A 19,454-nucleotide genomic window follows, 5' to 3' on the forward strand; every position below is an offset into this window, starting at 1 on the left:
GTCCAGCTGAGGAGGGGGAGGGATAGAGTGGCTTTGGTGGGCAGCTGGCACCCAGCCAGGGTCAGCCTACCACAAGACTAAAGGCAAATTATGCCCAGACATGGCTCCTCGGGTGTTTTTGCAATGCTAATGAGCCCTCTGGTGCCGAGCTCCTGAACTGCAGCTCCTTAGAGACTGACCAAGCCTCTAGAGAAGTCCAAGTCAGAAGCAAACCTCCAGGTTTGTGAGGGTGTTAGCAGGCCCTGCTGAAGTCCGTCACTGAAGAGACCATGCAGGGAATGAGCAGACAAAGTTCCTGTCCCTGGGGGGTTGGTGAAGCAGGAAGTTGGAGGCACCGGGTACAGGAGGGAAATTTACAAGTGGAGGTCACTGTGAAAGCCCTTGATGTGCTTCAGCAAGCTGGATGGCCAAGCCCTGACCCCCATCCCCTGGGGAGGGGCACCATTTCCTCTTGGGATGCTCAGGGCTCTTCCTGGGGGCAATGTGAAATGGGAGTGTGTGATGCTGACAGGCACAGGTCACCAGTACAACACCTTGCAGGTTCTGTGGAGGGTGGGTGAAGAGGCAACACAGCACTGGAGCTGTAAGGACCTCATGTCCTCTAGTGGGGCTCAGTTGAAGAGACAGAAGCCATAGCCATGAGAACAAGGGTCTCTGCTCTGTTGGGGTGTCAAAGGCCCACCAAGGCCCTTGGCCATCTCCACCACCAGCTACACTGGCCTGTGCCTGTGCCTGCTTCCTTGCTTCCAACACCAAGCTGTGGTTTTTCTGAGGATTTGCCAATGCCTGTGAGCTCCCCCACAAGTCATTCCCTTTTCTTTTAAAGCCTTACTAATGCTCATTTACACCCAAGATTTCCAAGGCCCAGACTTGCTAGAATCCTCTATTGAGCACCACAACCCAGCACTGAACTGCACATCCTCCTTCTTCTGCTGTTGCCTCAAATTACAAACTCAACCTGTTTCACTTCAGCATGACGCCCGCCCCGATATTTCAAGTCTTTTCCCTGCCTTTAACTCACTCACTGATACACCTACATGCTCTCTCCAGTGCACACTACATGGAAATGTCGATATCAGCCCTCATTTTCCCAGGAGGGGCCTGTGTTCCTGCCATCTTCCCAGGACATCCTCTTCCTCAACCTCCACACACAGACATCAACTGCCTTCCATTCCTGGTTTCAGACATGGTTGTAAGGATTTGCTAAAGCCATTAGCAATACCTTGTTTCTCATTAACATTCCTCAACCCTCTCTCGCAGACCTACACATGGCCAATCGCTGATGCTCAGCACCACTCACTCTTCGGAAGAGGTCTTGAGCATTTTGGATCTTCCTGGTGCTTTTTATAAGCTTCCTCGCTCCCTCCAGAGCTCATGACGAGCTTTCTTGGCCATAACAGGGCCTTGATGACCACCTGTTATGAAATGGTTTGTCTTTTTCTGATCGTCTGTGCAGAAAGAGTAGTCCCACAAAAGTACCAAATCTATTGAAATGGGGTGCTGAGTGAAGTGTCAGTAAGGACCAGGTGAGCCACCCCCACGCCTGTGGCTTCCTGGAAAGGCATCTGTCCTGAGAATCAGGTCCAGCCTCTGCCACTCTCTGGAGAGGAAAACCAGCAGTGTCCAGGCCACCTGGGGAACATAAAGGGCAACCTTTTGCAAGACCACCCTTCATCTGAAGTGCTTTGGATGTGTCCTTGAGGATGGGCTATCATGCCTTATATGGCAGACACTGATTCCGCTGCCATTACCCAGAGACGCTGACACAGATGTAGACTGCTCCGTTGCAGATATTTACATTTAGGCAGGTTAATGCTTTCTGGGGTAGATACTGAGACTCCTAGGGAAATCACACAAACACATGAAGGATTATTGAAGGACCACATGGCCCACATGGCATCCATCATAACCCCCATGACCTTCCCCCCAGGCAACTCCTCAGCCAGTCATGTCACAGCCTGTCCCAATGCATGAGGTTATTCTGACCCAGTGCAAACCTTGTCCCCTTTGCCTTGTAAAACTTCTGGAGGTTTCTTTGGCCAAGTCCACAAGTGTCTCAAGGTCCCTCTGGGCTGAAAATATACCACCTCCACATTTAAGGTCTGTGGGCCACTGCCTCAGGCAGTGGATGAATATGGAGAATTACAGGACACTGCAGGTAATGAAAGAGAATGATGCGCTTCATGGAGTTGCCTACCAAGGTGGAAAATGCCACAGGAACCCTCTCAAAAACACCAGAAGAGGGTACAAAGCAAGTAATGCATGGCCAAAGGGGAAAAGATTAACAGGGTAGTCTGTTCTTTTTGGATGCTGTTATGATAGTAAAACAGGAGCACTTGTAGTTTCAGGGAAGTAAAATGGAAGCAAAGAATGTGGTCAGGGCTGTTTGGGGTCACCTGCAAAGCAGCCCAGCACCTGATGTGAATGACTTCTGTGGCCAGGGACAACCTGAGAGCTTTCCCTCATTGGAAGACATGAAGGGGAAGGAAGGACAGCATCATTCATTCACTCTGGAAGGGACCTTGGCAGGTGTCTTGACCAACCTCCTGCACAAAGCTGCGTCAGACAAGGTTATTCAGGTCTTTATTTAAACATCTCTTCATCAGGTTCAAGGATCAAGCCTTCACATATTCTCTGGGAAACAGCTTCCAGCGCTTCACTATCCTCGTGTTGGAAAAGTTTCTCCCTGTATGTGCCTGACCCTCTCTTTTTCCAGCCCATTGCCTCTTGTCTTTGTGTCTTGTACCACAGACATAAGCCTGACTCAGCCTTACTAGGACCAGTGCCATGCTGCTGCCTGTTCCCCCACGACCTTCCTTTCTCCCAGCTGAACAAGCCCAGCTCTTTTAGCTGCTTCTCACACGACAAGTGCTTCAGCCCTGATCACCTTGGTGGCCCTCATCTGACCTGGCTCCGGTTTGCCAATGTCTCTTTGGCACTACAGGGGGCTCAAAACCTCGGGAATTAGTCTGGATATGATGTAAAATGTTCTGAGGAGACAGCGATAATCAATTCCATTGGCTGTGCTCCTGCTCATGCAGCCCTTGATTCTGTTGGTCTCTTTGCTGCTGGTTCATCTTTTGCCTCCTGGCACCCAAGGACCACCAGAGCCTTTCCCACAGAGCTGCTACCCAGCCATGCAGCCCCTTGCCTCCCTCATTGCAGGGGCTTGGTCTGCTTTAGGGGCAGGACTTGGGATTTGTCCTTATTGGATAGCATGCAGTTCTCTTTTGGCCCATCCCTCCAGCATGCCTATGTCCTTTGGGAAGGCAGCTCTGCCCTCCAGTGCAGTGTCTGCCTCTCCTCAGTGGGATGGTGTCCTGGTTTGGCTGGGATAGATTTCTTCTTCCTAGCAGCGGGTACAGTGTTATGTTTTGGGTTCAGTATGAGAAGAATGTTGGTAAGACTGATGTTTTCAGCTGTGGCTAAGTAGTGTTTAGGCTAAAGTCAAGGATTTTTCAGCTTCTGATGCCCAAGCCAGGAAGAAGGCTGGAGTGGCACAAGAAGTTGGAGGGCACACAGCCAGGGCAGCTGACCCAAACTGGCCAAAGGGTTATTCCATACCATGTGACATCATGTCTAGCATATAAACTGGGGGGAGTTGGCCTGGGTGGGTGTTACGGATGCACGACTAACTAACGGCCAACTTAAGAATCCCCAAGATTTATAAGTGATGGCTCAAAATGCGCATATCACTCACCTCAAAGCTGAGGGCTCTCTCCCTCAAGGAGTTACCTCGGGCGGTGCCCCGACCCGAGGGGGAGTCCCCAACTGCAGACCCACTGCTCCGAGGAGGACTGCCAACGTGTCCTCCGGCAGGACCCCGTTTATACCCCTGTCGAATCTGACCTGTGGTCATTTAATTCTATTGGCTAGGAGGGTCATCTCAGTGTACCTGGCGCCCTTCAGTTGGCCAGTTCAAATCTCAGCCTGCAGCCTCCAGGGTTTCCTTCCCCTTCTCCCTGCCTGGAGAAGTTTTGTTTCCTGCTGGCGGGATGGGGGGGGTGGGGAATGTACTGCCACAGTCCTTCATGGGAAGGTGAGTGGACCACATACCATCACTACTCACCCAAACTGTTAGTCCTAAACTTTCCACCTGTCCTTTAATACAGTCAATTCCAGGCCCAATTCTCCTTCCATTATTAAGAGGGGACCAAGCATCATTTAAAACATTACTATAATTTCTACAAGCACATCCTCATCTTAGAGCTTTAGCTACTGGATAAAGTCTTTGAACTTCTGGGTCAGAAGAATTACAAGTATAGACTTTCGTACAGTTCCATTTAGGATGTGTGATTTTCTCTGTTTGTCTAGTCCAATCTAAATTCCCATAGATAGTTCTGGTTCTGGGTGGATCTAATAAGGGCCCTGTAACTCCAGTAAATTCCAAACACCATTCTCTATTTTGAATATGATCCCAAGTTCCTCTCTGCACTTGTCTCCATGATTTTGGCAATTGGCAGCTCCAAGGGGTGTTTGTACAAGTTTCTTCTGAAGGATGATAAATTAATTCTTTTGCTCATGAGGTGGATGGTTGGTAATGTTGCAATTCAAAATGCTATAATTCCTCCTTTCAAAGTTTAAAGAATAATTGCCATCCAAATCCATCCAATTTAATCTGTTAAACTGATTCTCATTGTCCCACATCTTTTCCCAAGTTTTGGTTAGATTCAATGTCAATATTCCCCATGGAATTGGATTTTCAGCTGACTTTGGAATCGGAAGGCAGGCTGTTATTGAGGTTAAATTTTGTACCTTCGCAAAACCTTGAATCAATTGTATAACTAGATTGTCTTTTATCAAAATCACAGGAACGACTAATATCAGGATTAGTAATTCAGACAATAATCATTTTGTTTATCTTATACTACGGATTCTTTATGATGTCAGTTCGTGATTCTGCCTTTGTAATTTTACATCTACTATTATTTATCTTATGTTTAGGACAACTTAAAAGAAAATATGTAAAACCTGTAACACACAAAAGGATTACTGCCCCTGACAATATCCCTAGTAACAACCCCAATATTATAAGCTTTACACAATTGTTCTCCCAAGTGCATAGCATGAAACTTATTTATAGGTTTTCAATTTCAAAGGACCGGTTTCTTTAGACTTCCAATTCCCTGTTGGTGCTTTCTTTACTCTTGAATAGTGAAGCCAAGGTCCTTTTCCCCAAACCTTTGCTGCTGTATATGTTGTTAAAAGTACTTGATACGGTCCTTTCCACTTCTCAGCTAGTGGTTCTGCAGTCCACGACTTTACGTATACCCAGTCTCCTGGTTGGAAGGGATGCACTGCTGTGTCCAATTCTAAGGGTCCAGCTGTGGAGACATACTGACGAAGTTCTTGTAAAGAGTTTCCTAAAGAAATCATAACACCCTTTAAAGACATATCTCCGAAAGCGCTCAAGGTATTTGGAACATAGGACCCTTGATATGGTCTCCCATATAACATTTCATAAGGACTTAAATTTCCTTCCCTTTTGGCTGTACTCTGATTCTTAATAGAGCCATGGGTAATGCTTTAACCCATGTAAGCGAGGTTTCCTGACAAATTTTACTCAGCTGTTGCTTGAGAGTGTAGTTCATTCTTTCTACTTTCCCACTTGCTTGCGGTCTATATGGGGTGTGATAGTCCCAATCTATAGACAATACCTTGCTCAACTGTCTTACAATCTTTGCTATAAAATGAGGGCCATTGTCAGATGACATTCCTACAGGGACCCCAAATCTTGGTATGATCTCTTTGAGCAAGACTTTAACTACTTCTCTTGCTTTGTTGGTGCGGCAAGGGAAAGCCTCAGGCCACCCAGTGAAAGTATCAAAGAGAACTAGGATATATCGATATCCTTCTTTTCAGGGCAATTCTGTAAAATCAGTTTACCAGCATTCTTCTGGAGAATTTCCTTGTTTCGTAATTCCAAAAGTAATCTTATTACTGGTTTGGGGATTATTGCGTATACAAATTTCACATCCCATTGTAATTGTTCAAATAATCTTTGTCATATCTCTACTCAAAATACACTTTTGTAAATGCTTAACAAGGTTTTCTGTTCCGCAATGTACTTTGCTATGTTCAGCCCGGGCAATTTCTCTCATTATTGCGGGTGGGACTATTATTTGACCTGTTGGTGTTACAGCCCATCCTGGTTCATTTTTATTAGCCTGCAATCTAATAATTAATTCTTCATCTTTTTCATTATAATTTGGAGCATCTTTAGGTAAATTTACACTTTTCTCTGGAACTAGTGCTAGGATGCCTTTTTCTGCAGCATCTTTAGCAGCTCTATCAGCCAATCAGTTACCTGTTTCAGGGACAGTCCTACCTGACTGACGTGCTTTACAGTGCATTATCATGACTGCTGCTGGCTTTTGAATGGCTTCTAACAATTTCAGTATTTGTTCTGCATGCTGAAAGGTGGTTCCTTGTGCAGATAACAGTCCTCTTTCTTTCCCTATTGCTCCATGTGCATGTCCTACTCCAAAAGCACACTTTGAGTCTGTCCAAATGTTGACTCGCTTTCTTTGACTTAGTTCCAGTGCTCAAGTAAGAGCTATCAGTTCAGCCTTTTGGTCAGATACATTTGAAGGCAAAGCTCGTGATTCAATTACCTTCTCAGTAGTGGTTGCCGCATATCCTGTTAAGCGTTTTCCATCACGGATGAAACTGCTTCCGTCGGTATATAGTTCCCAATCCGTCTCTTCCAGTGGCGCATCTTGGAGATCTGGTCGGCTGGAGTAGACTTCTTCAATTGTCTGGAGCCAGTCATGTTCCAGTTCTCCTTCAACTTGATCAGTTGTTAAAAACACAGCAGGGTTAACGATAGTAGTAGTTTTTAAGTAAACATCGTCTTGCTCCAGCAACACCACTTGGTATTTCAGCATTCTACTAAGGGATAACCAATGCCCCCCTTTCTGTTCAAGCACAGTGATCACCATGTGGGGAACATACACTGTAATTCTCTGTCCTAGGGTGAACTTGCGAGCTTCTTGGATCAATAGCACAGTTGCAGCGACGGCTCTCAGACAACCAGGCCATCCCAGGCAAACGTTGTCTAATTGCTTCGAGAAGTAGGCCACAGCTCGCCGACTTAGTCCCAGATATTGGACCAGGACACCCAGAGCTATACCTTTTCTTTCATGAGTAAAGAGTTGCTCCCTGCAAGGCCCTGAGCTGGCAGTGCTACTCTGCAGAGTAAGGGCGTTGCAGAGCCCTTGGGCCACGGGGTGACCCCACACTGGCCGTGCTGATCAGGCTGGGAAGCAGACCCTTCCCATGGGTCTGTAGACAATCAAAGGGCATTCCAACTGTCTCAGGAAGTGTTCAGGGCTGTCACTGGATCCAGCCCATGGCTTCTCATTGAAGGTGACATGAACCACGCTCTAGTCTCCCTTCCCCATTCCTGCTGTGCCCCTACTGCCTCTCCTGACATTGCAGAGTCCTCGTTAGCCCTGGTTAGCTTATCCGTCCTTTGCTTTGACATTATTGTGAAACTATCCAGTGTGTACCCAACACTGGTGCGTGTCCTGGTGGCTCCTGATACCTCCCTGAAGGGCATGAGTCAGTCAGCAGCCCTTCCACATGTGACAGTCCCCAGCAGATGCCTCTATCCCATTCAGGATCTCCAGTGGCACTGGGCACTCACAGGTGAGGACTCAGTCCAGCCCTCCTCTTACACAACACCCCATTCCCTCATCCCCTCAGCCCATGCAGCACCCAAGCACAACAGCAAGTCCTTTCAGCCTGCAATTCCCTGAGTGTATTCCGTACCCCCGTTTGGGAAAAAAAGCCCAAGCTTCACACAGGGCACTGAGGAAATCTCCTTTTATTACAGAGATGTCACAAAGGAGGTCAAATGTAGCATGGTGACAGACTCATTTACAGAAGGTCTCTGGGTCAGATAGACTCAGTTCATCCTCTGGAGAAGCAGGACGAAAGCAAATATTTGTGTACAGGCATGTTTATAACAGATACAATGACCACTAGACAGACGTTGCCTGAGATAATTGTGAGATTGCTTTTGAGGAGAGGAGGACACCTCATTGCTGCTGAAATATCATTGGTAGAATCATTTTCTTGAGAGCATCCTGGATCTCCTTGTTCCTCATGCTGTAGATGAGGGGGTTCACAGCTGGAGGCACCACCGAGTACAGAACTGACACTATGAGATTTAGAGCTGGGGCAGAGGTGGAGGGGGGCTTCAGGTAGGCTACCATGGCAGTGCTGACAAACAGGGAGACCACAGCCAGGTGAGGGAGGCAAGTGGAAAAGACTTTGTGCTGTCCCTGCTTGGAGGGGATCCTCAGCACGGCCCTGAAGATTTGCCCATAGGACAGCACAATGAGAACAAAACACCCAAATGCTAAAAAAGCACTAACTACAAGAAGCCCAATTTCCCTGAGGTAGGCATCTGAGCAGGAGAGCTTGAGGATCTGGGGGACTTCACAGAAGAACTGGTCCACAGCATTGCCTTGGCAGAGGGGTAGTGAAAATGTATTCCCAGTGTGCAGCACAGCATGGAGAAACCCACTGCCCCAGGCAGCTGCTGCCATGTGGAGACAAGCTCTGCTGCCCAGGAGGGTCCTGTAGTGCAGGGGTTTGCAGATGGCAACATAGCGGTCATAGGCCATGATGGTGAGAAGGGAGGACTCTACTGACAAGAAAAGGAGAAAGAAAATGATCTGTGCAGCACATCCCAAGTAGGAAATAGCTCTAGTGTCCCAGAGGAAATTGGCAATGGATTTGGGAACAGTGGTGGAGATGGCACCCAGGTCGAGGAGGGCGAGGCTGAGGAGGAAGAAGTTCATGGGTGTGTGGAGGTGGTGGTCACAGGCTACAGCAGTAATGATGAAGCTGTTTCCCAGGACGGCAGCCAGGTAGATGCCCAGGAAGAGCCAGAAGTGCAAGAGCTGCAGCTCCCGTGTATTTGCAAACTCCAGGAGGAGGAACTGGGTGATGGAGCTGCTGTTGGACATGTGCTTCCTCTGACCATGAGGGCCTGTCTTTGGAGGAAAAGGCAGTGGCAAGTGAGGACTGACTTCTCTTAACAAAACCAATCCCATCTCTCACAGAAACCTCCACACTGCATCTGTCCTTCCAGGAAGACTATCATGCAGCTCCCTCATTTGAGCTCTGGCTTGTCCTGGCTGAGGGTGCAGTAGGGAGCAGGTCAATCTGCTGTGGGCTCTGGAGGAGTTAGTCCTGCTGTGTACCAATAGGCAAATAGGAGCCAGGAGTGATGTCGGGTTAAATCCACTCCTGAGATCAAATGGATTTCAGCATTGACCCTCCAGAGTCACCCTACTGCAGAGAAGACCTGTGCTGATTTTTTGATTGTTTTGCTCCTGTTCTACCTCTCGTATCTGAGGAGTGGTTTTTTTGAAGGCAGACATCCTTCACATTTCTTCTACGCGGCAAGTGCTATCTTGAGAGTCCTGGGAGGCAAAGGGACAGACCCTTGGTACAGCGTGAGGATGGCTGGTCTGTCCATCAGCCTTGCTCTCAGCTGCCCTGGGCTCACTTGTCTCATAGCTGGAGCATGACCACACTCAGATGTTCCTCTGAAAGGAAATTGGATACTGCTCCGACCTGAGGAATCCTGTTTCAAAGTGCAGGTGACCTTCACACTTCTCTCCCCAGTGATGAGCTAAGCACTTCTGGATGCCCTGAAGTTAGGGTGTCTTGAGAGGAGAGTCAGCTTTATCCCCACCCCAGGGACTGCTTTGCTCAGAGACCCACAGGGTAGAAGGGGGTTTGGGCACCTTGCTCCCGTGGACAGATCTACCTGGCAGGACCTGAACCCCCCATCCCCAGAGAGCCTGAAAACAAGAACAGCAGCACAGGGGTGGGTGGAGAAAAAGGGAGCAACATCCCAATGCTTCTGCCAAGGGAGGCAAGGCCAGGAAGGGACAGAGGGGCACTCAGGAGAGTCCTTTATGTGACCTATGGCTGCAGAGGAGGCAGCTGCTGCCTGAACCCCATAGCTCTGAGGGCAGAGGCTTTACTAGGTGGCAGAGGAGACCAGGGGCCTTTTTAGGGGAAAAGCATGTTCCCTGAATGGCTGACAGGGAGGTCTCGCAGCCTTTGCCATTAGCCTGTTCCTCTCACCTCTTGCCCATGTCTCTGCTGCCTGGAGCTGTTGCTGCCAGGAGCTGTTTCTCTGTTCCCACGTCTCCTCCCTGTTAGTGCTCACAGACCCAGTGCCACCAGCTGTGTGCTCAGCTCTGCCCTGTAGGCACCTCCTGGCAGCAGGGCACTGCCCAGGGGCAGCTCTCTGTTGGAAAGCCCTCAGGGGCAGATCAGATACACCCTCAAGAGACCACAGGAGTGACAGGGCTTAAAGAAGGCAGTCAGGAAGTTGACAAAAAGCGATGAGTCAGATTGGCTAGGAAACATGTTCGAGGGTTGGGGATTGTCTGGATGGTTGATATCTCTGCTCAAGGACTGTGGGGGGTAGTGATCTTGATTGTGATAACTGTGCTCCTAATGTTGCCCTGTCTTCTCAGCCTTCTGCAAAGGGCCCTGCAGAGGGCTGCCGGAGCAATATTTTTAGCACAAATACAAAAAGGGGGAATTGTCAGGGAACGTAGCGAATCTGCCGAATGCCTGGCGGTGCATGAGCAGAGTGACCTTGAGCAGCTTGTGGTGTATCCTTGAGAGTCTGGAAAGTCCCGAGCAAGGGACTTAGTTACTAACTAAACCAATCATATATGAACACATACTCTGAAGAAAGTTATAAAAAAGCTTGTTAGAACAATAAAGTAGCCATGTTTGCACAATCTGATGTTTGTCGTGTCCATCTCTATTGCGACAGTGCCATACTGCTGTGTCTTCCCCCAAGACCTTCCTTCCTCTAGGATGAACAAGCCCGAGCTCTCAGCCTCTTCTCACAGCACATGTGCGCCAGGCCTGACCACCTTAGAGGCCCTCCAGTGAACTTTCTCCAGTTTGCCAGTCTCTCTCTGTCATGGTGGGGGGTAAAAAACTAGAGAAGTAATCTGGATGAGCTTTAAAAAGTGCTGAGTAGAGGGGGATAATCCCTTCCACTGACTGTGCTCCTGCTAACGCAGCCCAGGACACAGGTGACCACCTTTGCTGATGGCTCACATTTTGCCTAGTGAAATCCAGGGACCACCAGAGCCTTTCGCACAGAGCTGCTTCCCATGCAGGCAGTCCCTGGCCTGTATCATTGCAGGGGCTTTGTCCACCTCAAGGACAGGACTTTAGCTTATGTTCCTCCTGGCCCATCCATTGGCCACAGGAAACTGTGCAATGGCAGCCCTGGCTTCAGTGTAGTGTCTGCTCTCCTCAATAGGGTGTCATCTACAAATGTTCTGAAAAAGCACTCTCTCATCTCCTCCGGGTCATTATAAACATGTTAAACAGGGCAGGTGTCAGCATAGACCCCTGCAGGACCCTACTGGCTAGATGCCTTCAGGCAGAGTACCATGCATGGACCATGTCCCTCTGAGCCCAACTGTCCAGGTGTTTTTTTAACCACTTACCCATCCATGCAGACTGTAATATGCTAATTTGGACACAAGATGAGGAGGATGCTGAATGCCTTTCTGACTTCCAGGTAAAAGAGAGCACTCTCTCAATCTCTCCAGCGATCTGGTCCTTTCTTTACAGAAAGCAAAGAGGATGGCCAGGTACAACCTGTCCTGTGTAAATCCAGGCACCTTGTCTTTCACACACCCAGAAATGGGATCTGGGTGGACACACTCTGGGGGACAGCCTTTAGTTCCCCTGCTCATCCTTTGGGCATTTCTGAAAGGTGCAGGCAACTTTGGGGTTCTGCCAGTCATCAGATAATTCCCTCATTCTCCATGACCTTTCAAAGGCAATGGAGAGTGACCTCACTGTGACATTGGCTTGCCCTCTCAGCTCCCTCAGCTGCCGCCCCACCTGTCTCATAGACTGGTAAGGATTGTGTTTGCTCAAGGACCCCTGATTTGAGCCACATCCTTTGCTGGTTGTTCTCCTCCAGTGTCCTGCCTCAAGCCAGAGGCCTGGGAGACCTTGCTGGGGAAGACTGAGGCAAAGAGGACATGGAGTATCTCAGATCTACCTACACTTGTTGTTACTAAACTCAGCAGTGGCCACACAGTATCTTTGCTTCTCCTTTAACAGTTCCTGAAGTAGTAACCACTCATTATGGTGCCCTCGAATTGCCTTTCAAGTTTAGATTGAATTGTGGTCTGGACTGTTGCTGAGCTTGGAGGATGCTGTTCTTGAAGACCAGCTGTACTGAGCTCCAGGCAGCAGCTACATGGGCAGAGAGTGCATGCTCCGAGAAATGCCGTGAGAGGAGGGCATCCTGACATCCCCTGCAGTTCAGACAACTTCCCCGTAGCAAGCCCTTGGACTCCTCTCCCACCCAGCACAGCCTCTGTCCCCAAGGCCACGGGGTCTAGGGCATGAATCACCTCCTCCGCAGCTGGACCTCCAGTCTAGAAGTGCGTGTGTCCTACAATCAATACACAACAAACAGGCTAAAAGGGAGGTGGAGAGCACAGCTGGGTGGCTTCAGCACATGCCTGCCTTCCTCCCCTTGCTTCGTTTTTTTCAGAGCGTAGTCATATTACTCCTTTTTTTCCCCACCTGTCTGCCATATTCTTGATCTCTGGAGTTGGCATGGGGGTGCGGGTCAGCTTCTATTCTGACTCTGACTCTGGGAGTCCCGCCCCAGAGATGTCCTCATGGAAACGAGGTGTCTAAGCTGCATTATAAATGGTCAGGAAGCATGTCATTCGTTGGTAGGGTTGGGGAATGAGCTGACTTTTTCCTCATTCAGCTCAGGGAGGGAGATTTCTATGAGAAATGGCATGGGGTTGTCCTTGGAGAAGTCTCTCCTAATGTCACTGCCTTTTACTCCTTGAACAGGTGCCCATGCTCAGAGGAAGAAAATGTCTAAGAGCAGCTTTATCACTGAGTTCCTCCTTCTAGCATTTGCAGACACGTGGGAGCTGCACCTCTTGCACTTCTGGCTCTTCCTGGGCATCTACCTGGCTACCCTCCTGGGAAACGGCCTCATCATCACCGCTGTAGTCTGCAACCACCACCTCCACACCCCCATGTACTTCTTTCTCCTTAACCTCTCCCTCCTCGACTTGGGCTCCATCTCCACCACTCTCCCCAAAGCTATGGCCAATTCCCTGTGGGACACCAGGGCCATCTCCTACCAAGGGTGTGCTGCCCATGTCTTTTTGTTTGTTTGTTTTCTGTGCTACAACAGAGTTCTATCGTCTCACTGTCATGGCCTATGACCGCTACATTGCCATCTGCAAGCCCCTGCACTATGGGACCCTCCTGGGAAGCAGAGCTTGTGCCAACATGACAGCAGCCGCCTGGGGTAGCGGTTTCCTTTAGGCTGTGCTGCACACAGCCAATACATTTTCACTACCACTCTGCCAAGGCAGTGCTCTGGACCAGTTCTTCTGTGAAATCCCCCAGATCCTCAAGCTCTCCTGCTCTTACTTCTGTCTCAGGGAAGTTGGGCTTCTTGTGGTTGTGGAGGACCTCGGCTGGACTGAGGGGCCTGGGGAGGATATTGACCTTGACAAGATTACAGTGTTCCCGTGAGAGAATAAGAAAGGATGAGAAGCATGCCTGGGAAACTAAGTTTAAGGAATGTGTTGACCGTTTGCAGTTGCGATAAGGAACCTGAAAAAGTCACCCAATGAGGGGTGAAAAAAAACAACTTCTGACAACTTTTTAACCAATAAGGGACAGACATATGTAGAAGGTAACAAGTATAATGGGTATAAATTTGCTGGCTTGTAGTAATAAAAAAAACCTTCTTTGCTTGTAGTATAAGAATGCGTACGTGTCGTTTGTCCGTCTCGACCACGACAATTGGTGACCCCAACGTGATGCTGTAAATAATGCTTGTGACTGCGAGGAGAGCAGTGGAGACGGAGCCCGGCATAGCTTGAGAGCAGCGGGAAGAGCTGCTAGTCCGGACCGATACTTGACACCTGGAGATAAACAGGTGAGCTGCCGGGAACATGGGCAGGACCCTCAGTAAAGAGGACGCCGGAATTGTAAATATGTGGAAAGTAATATTGCAAAAGAGAGGACTTAAAGTAGAAGAGTTGATGTTGCGGAAAATGCTCTCATGGGGCAAGCAACACAGATATAAAGCAGATACAGTGACTGCATTTAGTGTGCCTGTGTGGCAAGGACTCGGGGACAAGCTGTTTGACAGTGCATCCCGAGGGTCTAAGGAGGCAGCCAGACTCCTGATGACTTGGCGCCAGCTCCTTGAAACTGTCAAAGACATTAAAGAACAAAGGGATAGGATGAAGGAGCCAGACGTCCCTATCGTGGGGGGAGGGCAGTCCTCTCCCACAGAGGGCGTGGGGTCTGTTGCCCAGTCCTCTGGCAGGCGCGCAGGGCGGCCAAAGCCATGGGGCCGACAAAAGAACCCTTTCATTGATGACTCTGATGATGAGCGGCCCTCAGGACATCCTCGGACTATTAAAGATAGAACATATAAGCGGCCCCAGGACTTGCTTCCTGGTAGTGACGTATGCCCCGCTGAAACGGCAGAGGCGCCGGTTAACCCGTCTGCCTCCCACCTTGCTGCTTGATTCAGAGGATCAAGAAGGGATGAATAGCACCCCCCCGGGCGCGGGGAGGGGAACAGGGGACCTCATGTCTGTACCCCGCTCTGTCAGCCGAAACATCAGAGGATTGGGATGATCCCATGGACAATAATATGGGGGATCCTGAATCTGGGGGGTCTGCGGGAACACCGAAGGAGGGACAATTACAGGGAGGCTCGCGTTGTTGAGGACAGCCCTGGGTCCTTCCGCCGGCTCGATTTACTGTCAGTCCCCACAACCCCCTGAAATTCTGGCAGCAGGTGAAAGCTCGAGCTCTGCAAGAAGGAAAATGGGACCTATCCGAGCAAATTAACGTTCCTGTAACAGCAGGCAACTCCAGTGAAACGAATTTAAGGGGGACTGGGGCGATGGCTTTCCCTGTGGTATGGGGTGATTCAGGACAAGGAATTATGGATGAACATAGACCATATTCGTGGAAAGTTATACAGGATTTACAAAAGGCAACTGCACAATACGGTCCCAACTCCCCCGCAGTTATGCAATTAATACGCCTATTAACTATGGAAGAAATGACACCTTATGATGTTGCTCAAATTGCTCAAATTATTTTCCAACCTGTGCAATGCGCCGTTTTTCGTAGTATCTGGACTCAGAGAGCAGAGGCGCAAGCAGTACGCAATTTGCAGCTTTCACAAACCGATCCACGTTATGGTAACGGAGCTGATGTTCCGACTGGGACTGGTCAATTTAATAATCCTCAACATCAGGCTCAATGGCATCCACTTGTATTGGAGCAAGTAAAGACTATTGGTGTAGAAGCTTTGCTCCGAACGGCGGAGCTGGCGGAGCCTAAGGCAAGATATACCATGATTAAACAGGGGGCTAAAGAGCCGTTTCTGTCGTTTGTAGAGAAATTGATGGGGGCTATAGAGCGGCAGGTATTTGATGCACATATACGAGAAATGCTGGCAAAACAGTTAGCCCGTGACAATGTTAACACAGATTGTCAAAAGGTGATTAAGACGCTCCATGGGGATCCAACCCTAGAAGCTATGATTACGGCTTGCGGGAAGGTGGGCTCTGTTGAACACAGAATGTCTGCATTAGCTACAGCTATGTCTGCAATGCGTATGTCTAATCAGAAATGTTACTGCTGTGGGCAGGCTGGACATGTCAAGGCTAAGTGTCCCGCTAAACATAGAAAAGGAGGAGCCGGGCAGGTGGCCGTGGGAGCAACTACATGTCTTAAGTGCGGAAAGCTGGGACACTTTGCAAAGCAATGTAAATCTAAATTTCATGCTAACGGTTAACCCCTCCAGTCAGGAAACGGCATAAAGAGCGTGATGGGGTGCGTGCAGACACAAATGCCCTACCACTCCAGCAACCCCTTTCTGGTACAACATCCAGCGCAGACACCACAAGCCTTTGTGACAAGTTACGGGGACAAACCCAAGGAGCAGCCGGGATGGATGTATGCACCGCCCACACAGTAACCTTATCTACCCCAGGAGTGCATAAAGTGCCCCTGGAAGCCTGGGGACCAATTGGTAAAGGATTAAGTGCCTTACTAATAGGACAATCAAGTAGTACTTTGCAAGGGTTAATGGTGCCTGTGGGAGTTATTGCTGCTGATTATCACGGGCAAATATGTGCAATAGTATCTACTGCAACGCCTCCAGTCACTATAAAAGGAGGTACACGAATTGCTCAACTCGTACCATTTATGAGCTGTGTGCCTGCAACAGAACAGGTAATTCGTGGTACTCAAGGTTTTGGGTCCACTGGAAAGCTGCAGGTATTTTGGTCGCAATGCATTATGGAAAGCAGGCCACAAATGACCTGTACCCTCACTATGGCAAATGCATCCCCATCACAGATAAAATTGATAGGTTTGCTGGACTCTGGGGCTAATATGACCATCATAGCACAGCGTAACTGGCCCTCCTCATGGCCATTAGTTGTAAATGCGGAAGGAGTGTTGGGTGTAGGTGGAGTTTCAAATAGTTTTATTGCAGCAAAACCTGTGCTAATAAGCAACCCAGAGGGACAGAAAGCCACTGTGAAGCCATATGTATTAGTTTCTTCTTTTCTGTTCTATTAAACTGTTCTTATCTCAACCCATGGGTTTTGCTTCTTTTTTCCCGATTTTCTCCCCCATCCCACTGGGTCGGGGGGGGGAGTGACTGAGTGGCTGCATGGTGCTTAGTTGGTGGTTGGGGTTAAACCACGACAGTGGGGTAGACCGGGCCTCCCTGCCCGCGCTAATGGGGTAGACCTGTCCTCCCTACCCACGCGGGCGTGGTAGACCTGACCTTCCTACTAGTAAAGGAAGGGTAGATCTGGCCTCCCTACCCACGCGGCGGAATAGACCTGGCCTCCCTACCCACAGGGGCAGCGTAGATCTGCCCTCCCAAACTGCATGGAAGGGTAGACCTGGCCTCCCTACGCTCACGGACAGGGTAGACCTGGCCACCCTATCACGCGGGTGAGCTAGACCTGGCTTCCTGCCAGCGCAGGCAGGGTAGACATGGCCACCCTAACGGTAAGGGATAAGTAGAATGGGCTCCGTACCGGTGCAGGCGGGGTAGACCTGGCCTCCCTACTAGTAAGGGAGGTGTAGATCTGGCCTCACTACCCGCGCAGGCGGGTAGACCTGCCCTCCATTCCGGGGTGGATAGGGTAGACCTGGACTCCTTACCCACGCTAATGCGGTAGACCTGGCCTCCCTACTGGTGTGGGCGGGGTAGACCTGGCCTCCCTACCCACAGGGGCAGGGTAGATCTGGCCTCCCTAATCGCATGGTCAGGGTAGACCTGGCCTCCCTACGCTCACGGAAAGGGTAGACCTAGCCTTCCTATTGCGCGGGTGGGCTAGACCTGGCTTCCTACCTGCGCAGGAGGGGTAGACATGGCTTCCCTACAGGTAAGGGAGGGGTAGACTTGGCCTACGTACCGTTGCAGGAAGAGTAGACCTGGCCTCCCTACCGGGGCATATGAGGTAGACCTGGCCTCCCTACCCGCGCTAATGGGGTAGATCTGGCCTCCCTACCCGCGTGGCGGAATAGACCTGGCCTCCCTACCAGCGCGGACAGGGTTGACCTGCCCTCCCTAGCAGCGTGGGCAAGGTAGACCTGGCCTCCCTGATGGCAATGTTTGGCTAGACCAGGCCTCCCTGTCGGTGCCGGTGGGGTAGACCTGGCCTCTATACCCGCGTGGGGAGGGTTGACCTGGCCTCCCTACCGGGGCGGTTGGGGTAGACCTGGACAACCTACCCACGCTAATTTGGTGGACCTGGCCTTCCTACCTGCGCGGGCGTGGTAGACCTGGCCTCCCTACTAGTAAGGGAGGGGTAGATACGGCCTCCCTACCCGCGCGGGGGTGTAGACCTGGCCTCCCTACTGTCGCGGGATGGGTAGACCTGGCCTTCCTAACCACAGGGGCGGGGTAGATCTGGCCTCCCTAACCGCATGGGCAGGGTAGACCTGGCCTCCCTACCCACGCTTATGGGGTAGAGATGGCCTCCCTACCCACAGGGGCAGCATAGATATGGCCTCCCTACACCAATTTGGCAGGGTAGACCTGGCCTCCCTATGCTCACGGACAGGGTAGACATGGCCTCCCTACACGTGCGGGCGATGTAGAACTTTACTCCATACCCACGTGGGCGGGGTTGTCCTGGCCTTCGTATCGGTGTGGCGTGGGTAGACCTCGCCTCCCTACCAGCACAGGCAGGGTAGACTGGGCCTCCCTACCTGTGCTAATGGGGTAGACCTGGCCTCCCTACCAGCGTGGCAGGGTAGACCTGGCCTCCCTACCAGCGCAGGGGTGAAGACCTGGCCTCCCTACTGGCGCGGGCAGTGTAGACCTGGCCTCCCCACCAGCGCCAGCAGGGTAGACCTGGCCTCCCTACTGGCGCAGGCAGGGTAGACCTGGCCTCCCTACCCGCAGGGGCGGGGTAGATCTGACCCCCTAACCGCATGGTCAGGGTACACTTGGCCTCCCCACGCTCACGGACAGGATAGACTTGGCCTCTCTATCGCGCGGGTGGGCTAGACCTGGCTTCCTAACGGAGCAGGTGGGGTAGACATGGCCTCCCTACTGGTAAGGGAGGGGTAGACTTGGCCTCCCTACCGGCACAGGCAAGGTAGACATGGCCTCCGTACCTGGGTGATGGGGTAGACCTAGCCTACACACCCTCGCTAATGAGGTAGACCTGGCCTCCCTACCCGCACAGGCGTGTTAGACCTGGCCTCCCTACTAGTAAGGGAGGGGTAGATCTTGCCTCCCTACCCACGTGGGGGCGTAGACCTGTCCTCCCTACCAGCAAGGGCAGGGTAGACCTGGCCTCCCTAACAGCAAGGACAGGGTAGACCTGGCCTCCCTACCCATGTGGTGGAGTAGACCTGGCCTCCCTACTGTCGCAGGTGGGGTCGACGTGGCCTCCCTACCGGCGTGGGCGGGGTTGACCTGGCCTCCCTACTGGTGTGGGCGGGTAGACCTGCCCTCCCTACCGGCATGGGCCTGTCTTCCCTACCCGCATGGGAAGGGTAGACCTTGCTCTGTACCAGCAAGGGCAGGGAAGACCTGCCCTCCCTAGCGGCACAGACGGGGTTCACCTGGCCTCCGTGTCGGCGTGGGCAGGGTAGACCTAGCTTCCCTACCAGCATGGGTGAGGTAGACCTGGCCTCCCTGCTTGCAATGGTTGAGTAGACCAGGCCACCCTGCCGGCGCTTGTGGGGTAGACCTGGCCTCCCTACCCGCTCGGGCGGGGTAGACCTGGCCTTCCTACCGGCGTGGGGTGGGTAGACCTGGCCTCCCTATTGGTAAGGGAGGAGTCGAGCTGGCCTCCCTACCCGCACGGGCGGGGTAGAACTTGCCTCCA

General features: G+C 51.0%; 1 protein-coding gene across 1 annotated transcript; it reads right to left on the reverse strand.

Moving 5' to 3' along the window:
• Window positions 1–8,042: 8,042 nt before the first annotated feature.
• LOC115337752 (olfactory receptor 14A16-like) lies at window positions 8,043–8,978 on the reverse strand. Its single transcript, XM_030006165.1, has one exon. It carries the CDS (start codon window positions 8,976–8,978, stop codon window positions 8,043–8,045), a length of 936 nt encoding a protein of 311 aa, XP_029862025.1.
• Window positions 8,979–19,454: the final 10,476 nt, after the last annotated feature.

Source organism: Aquila chrysaetos (assembly GCF_900496995.4).
Source record: "Aquila chrysaetos chrysaetos chromosome W unlocalized genomic scaffold, bAquChr1.4 W_unloc_6, whole genome shotgun sequence".
NCBI lineage: Eukaryota > Metazoa > Chordata > Aves > Accipitriformes > Accipitridae > Aquila > Aquila chrysaetos.

What these genes read in the sequence shown, in the direction of transcription:
- LOC115337752 (XM_030006165.1), bottom strand. Translation starts at nt 8,978, where the DNA reads ATGTCCAACAGCAGCTCCATCACCCAGTTCCTCCTCCTGGAGTTTGCA.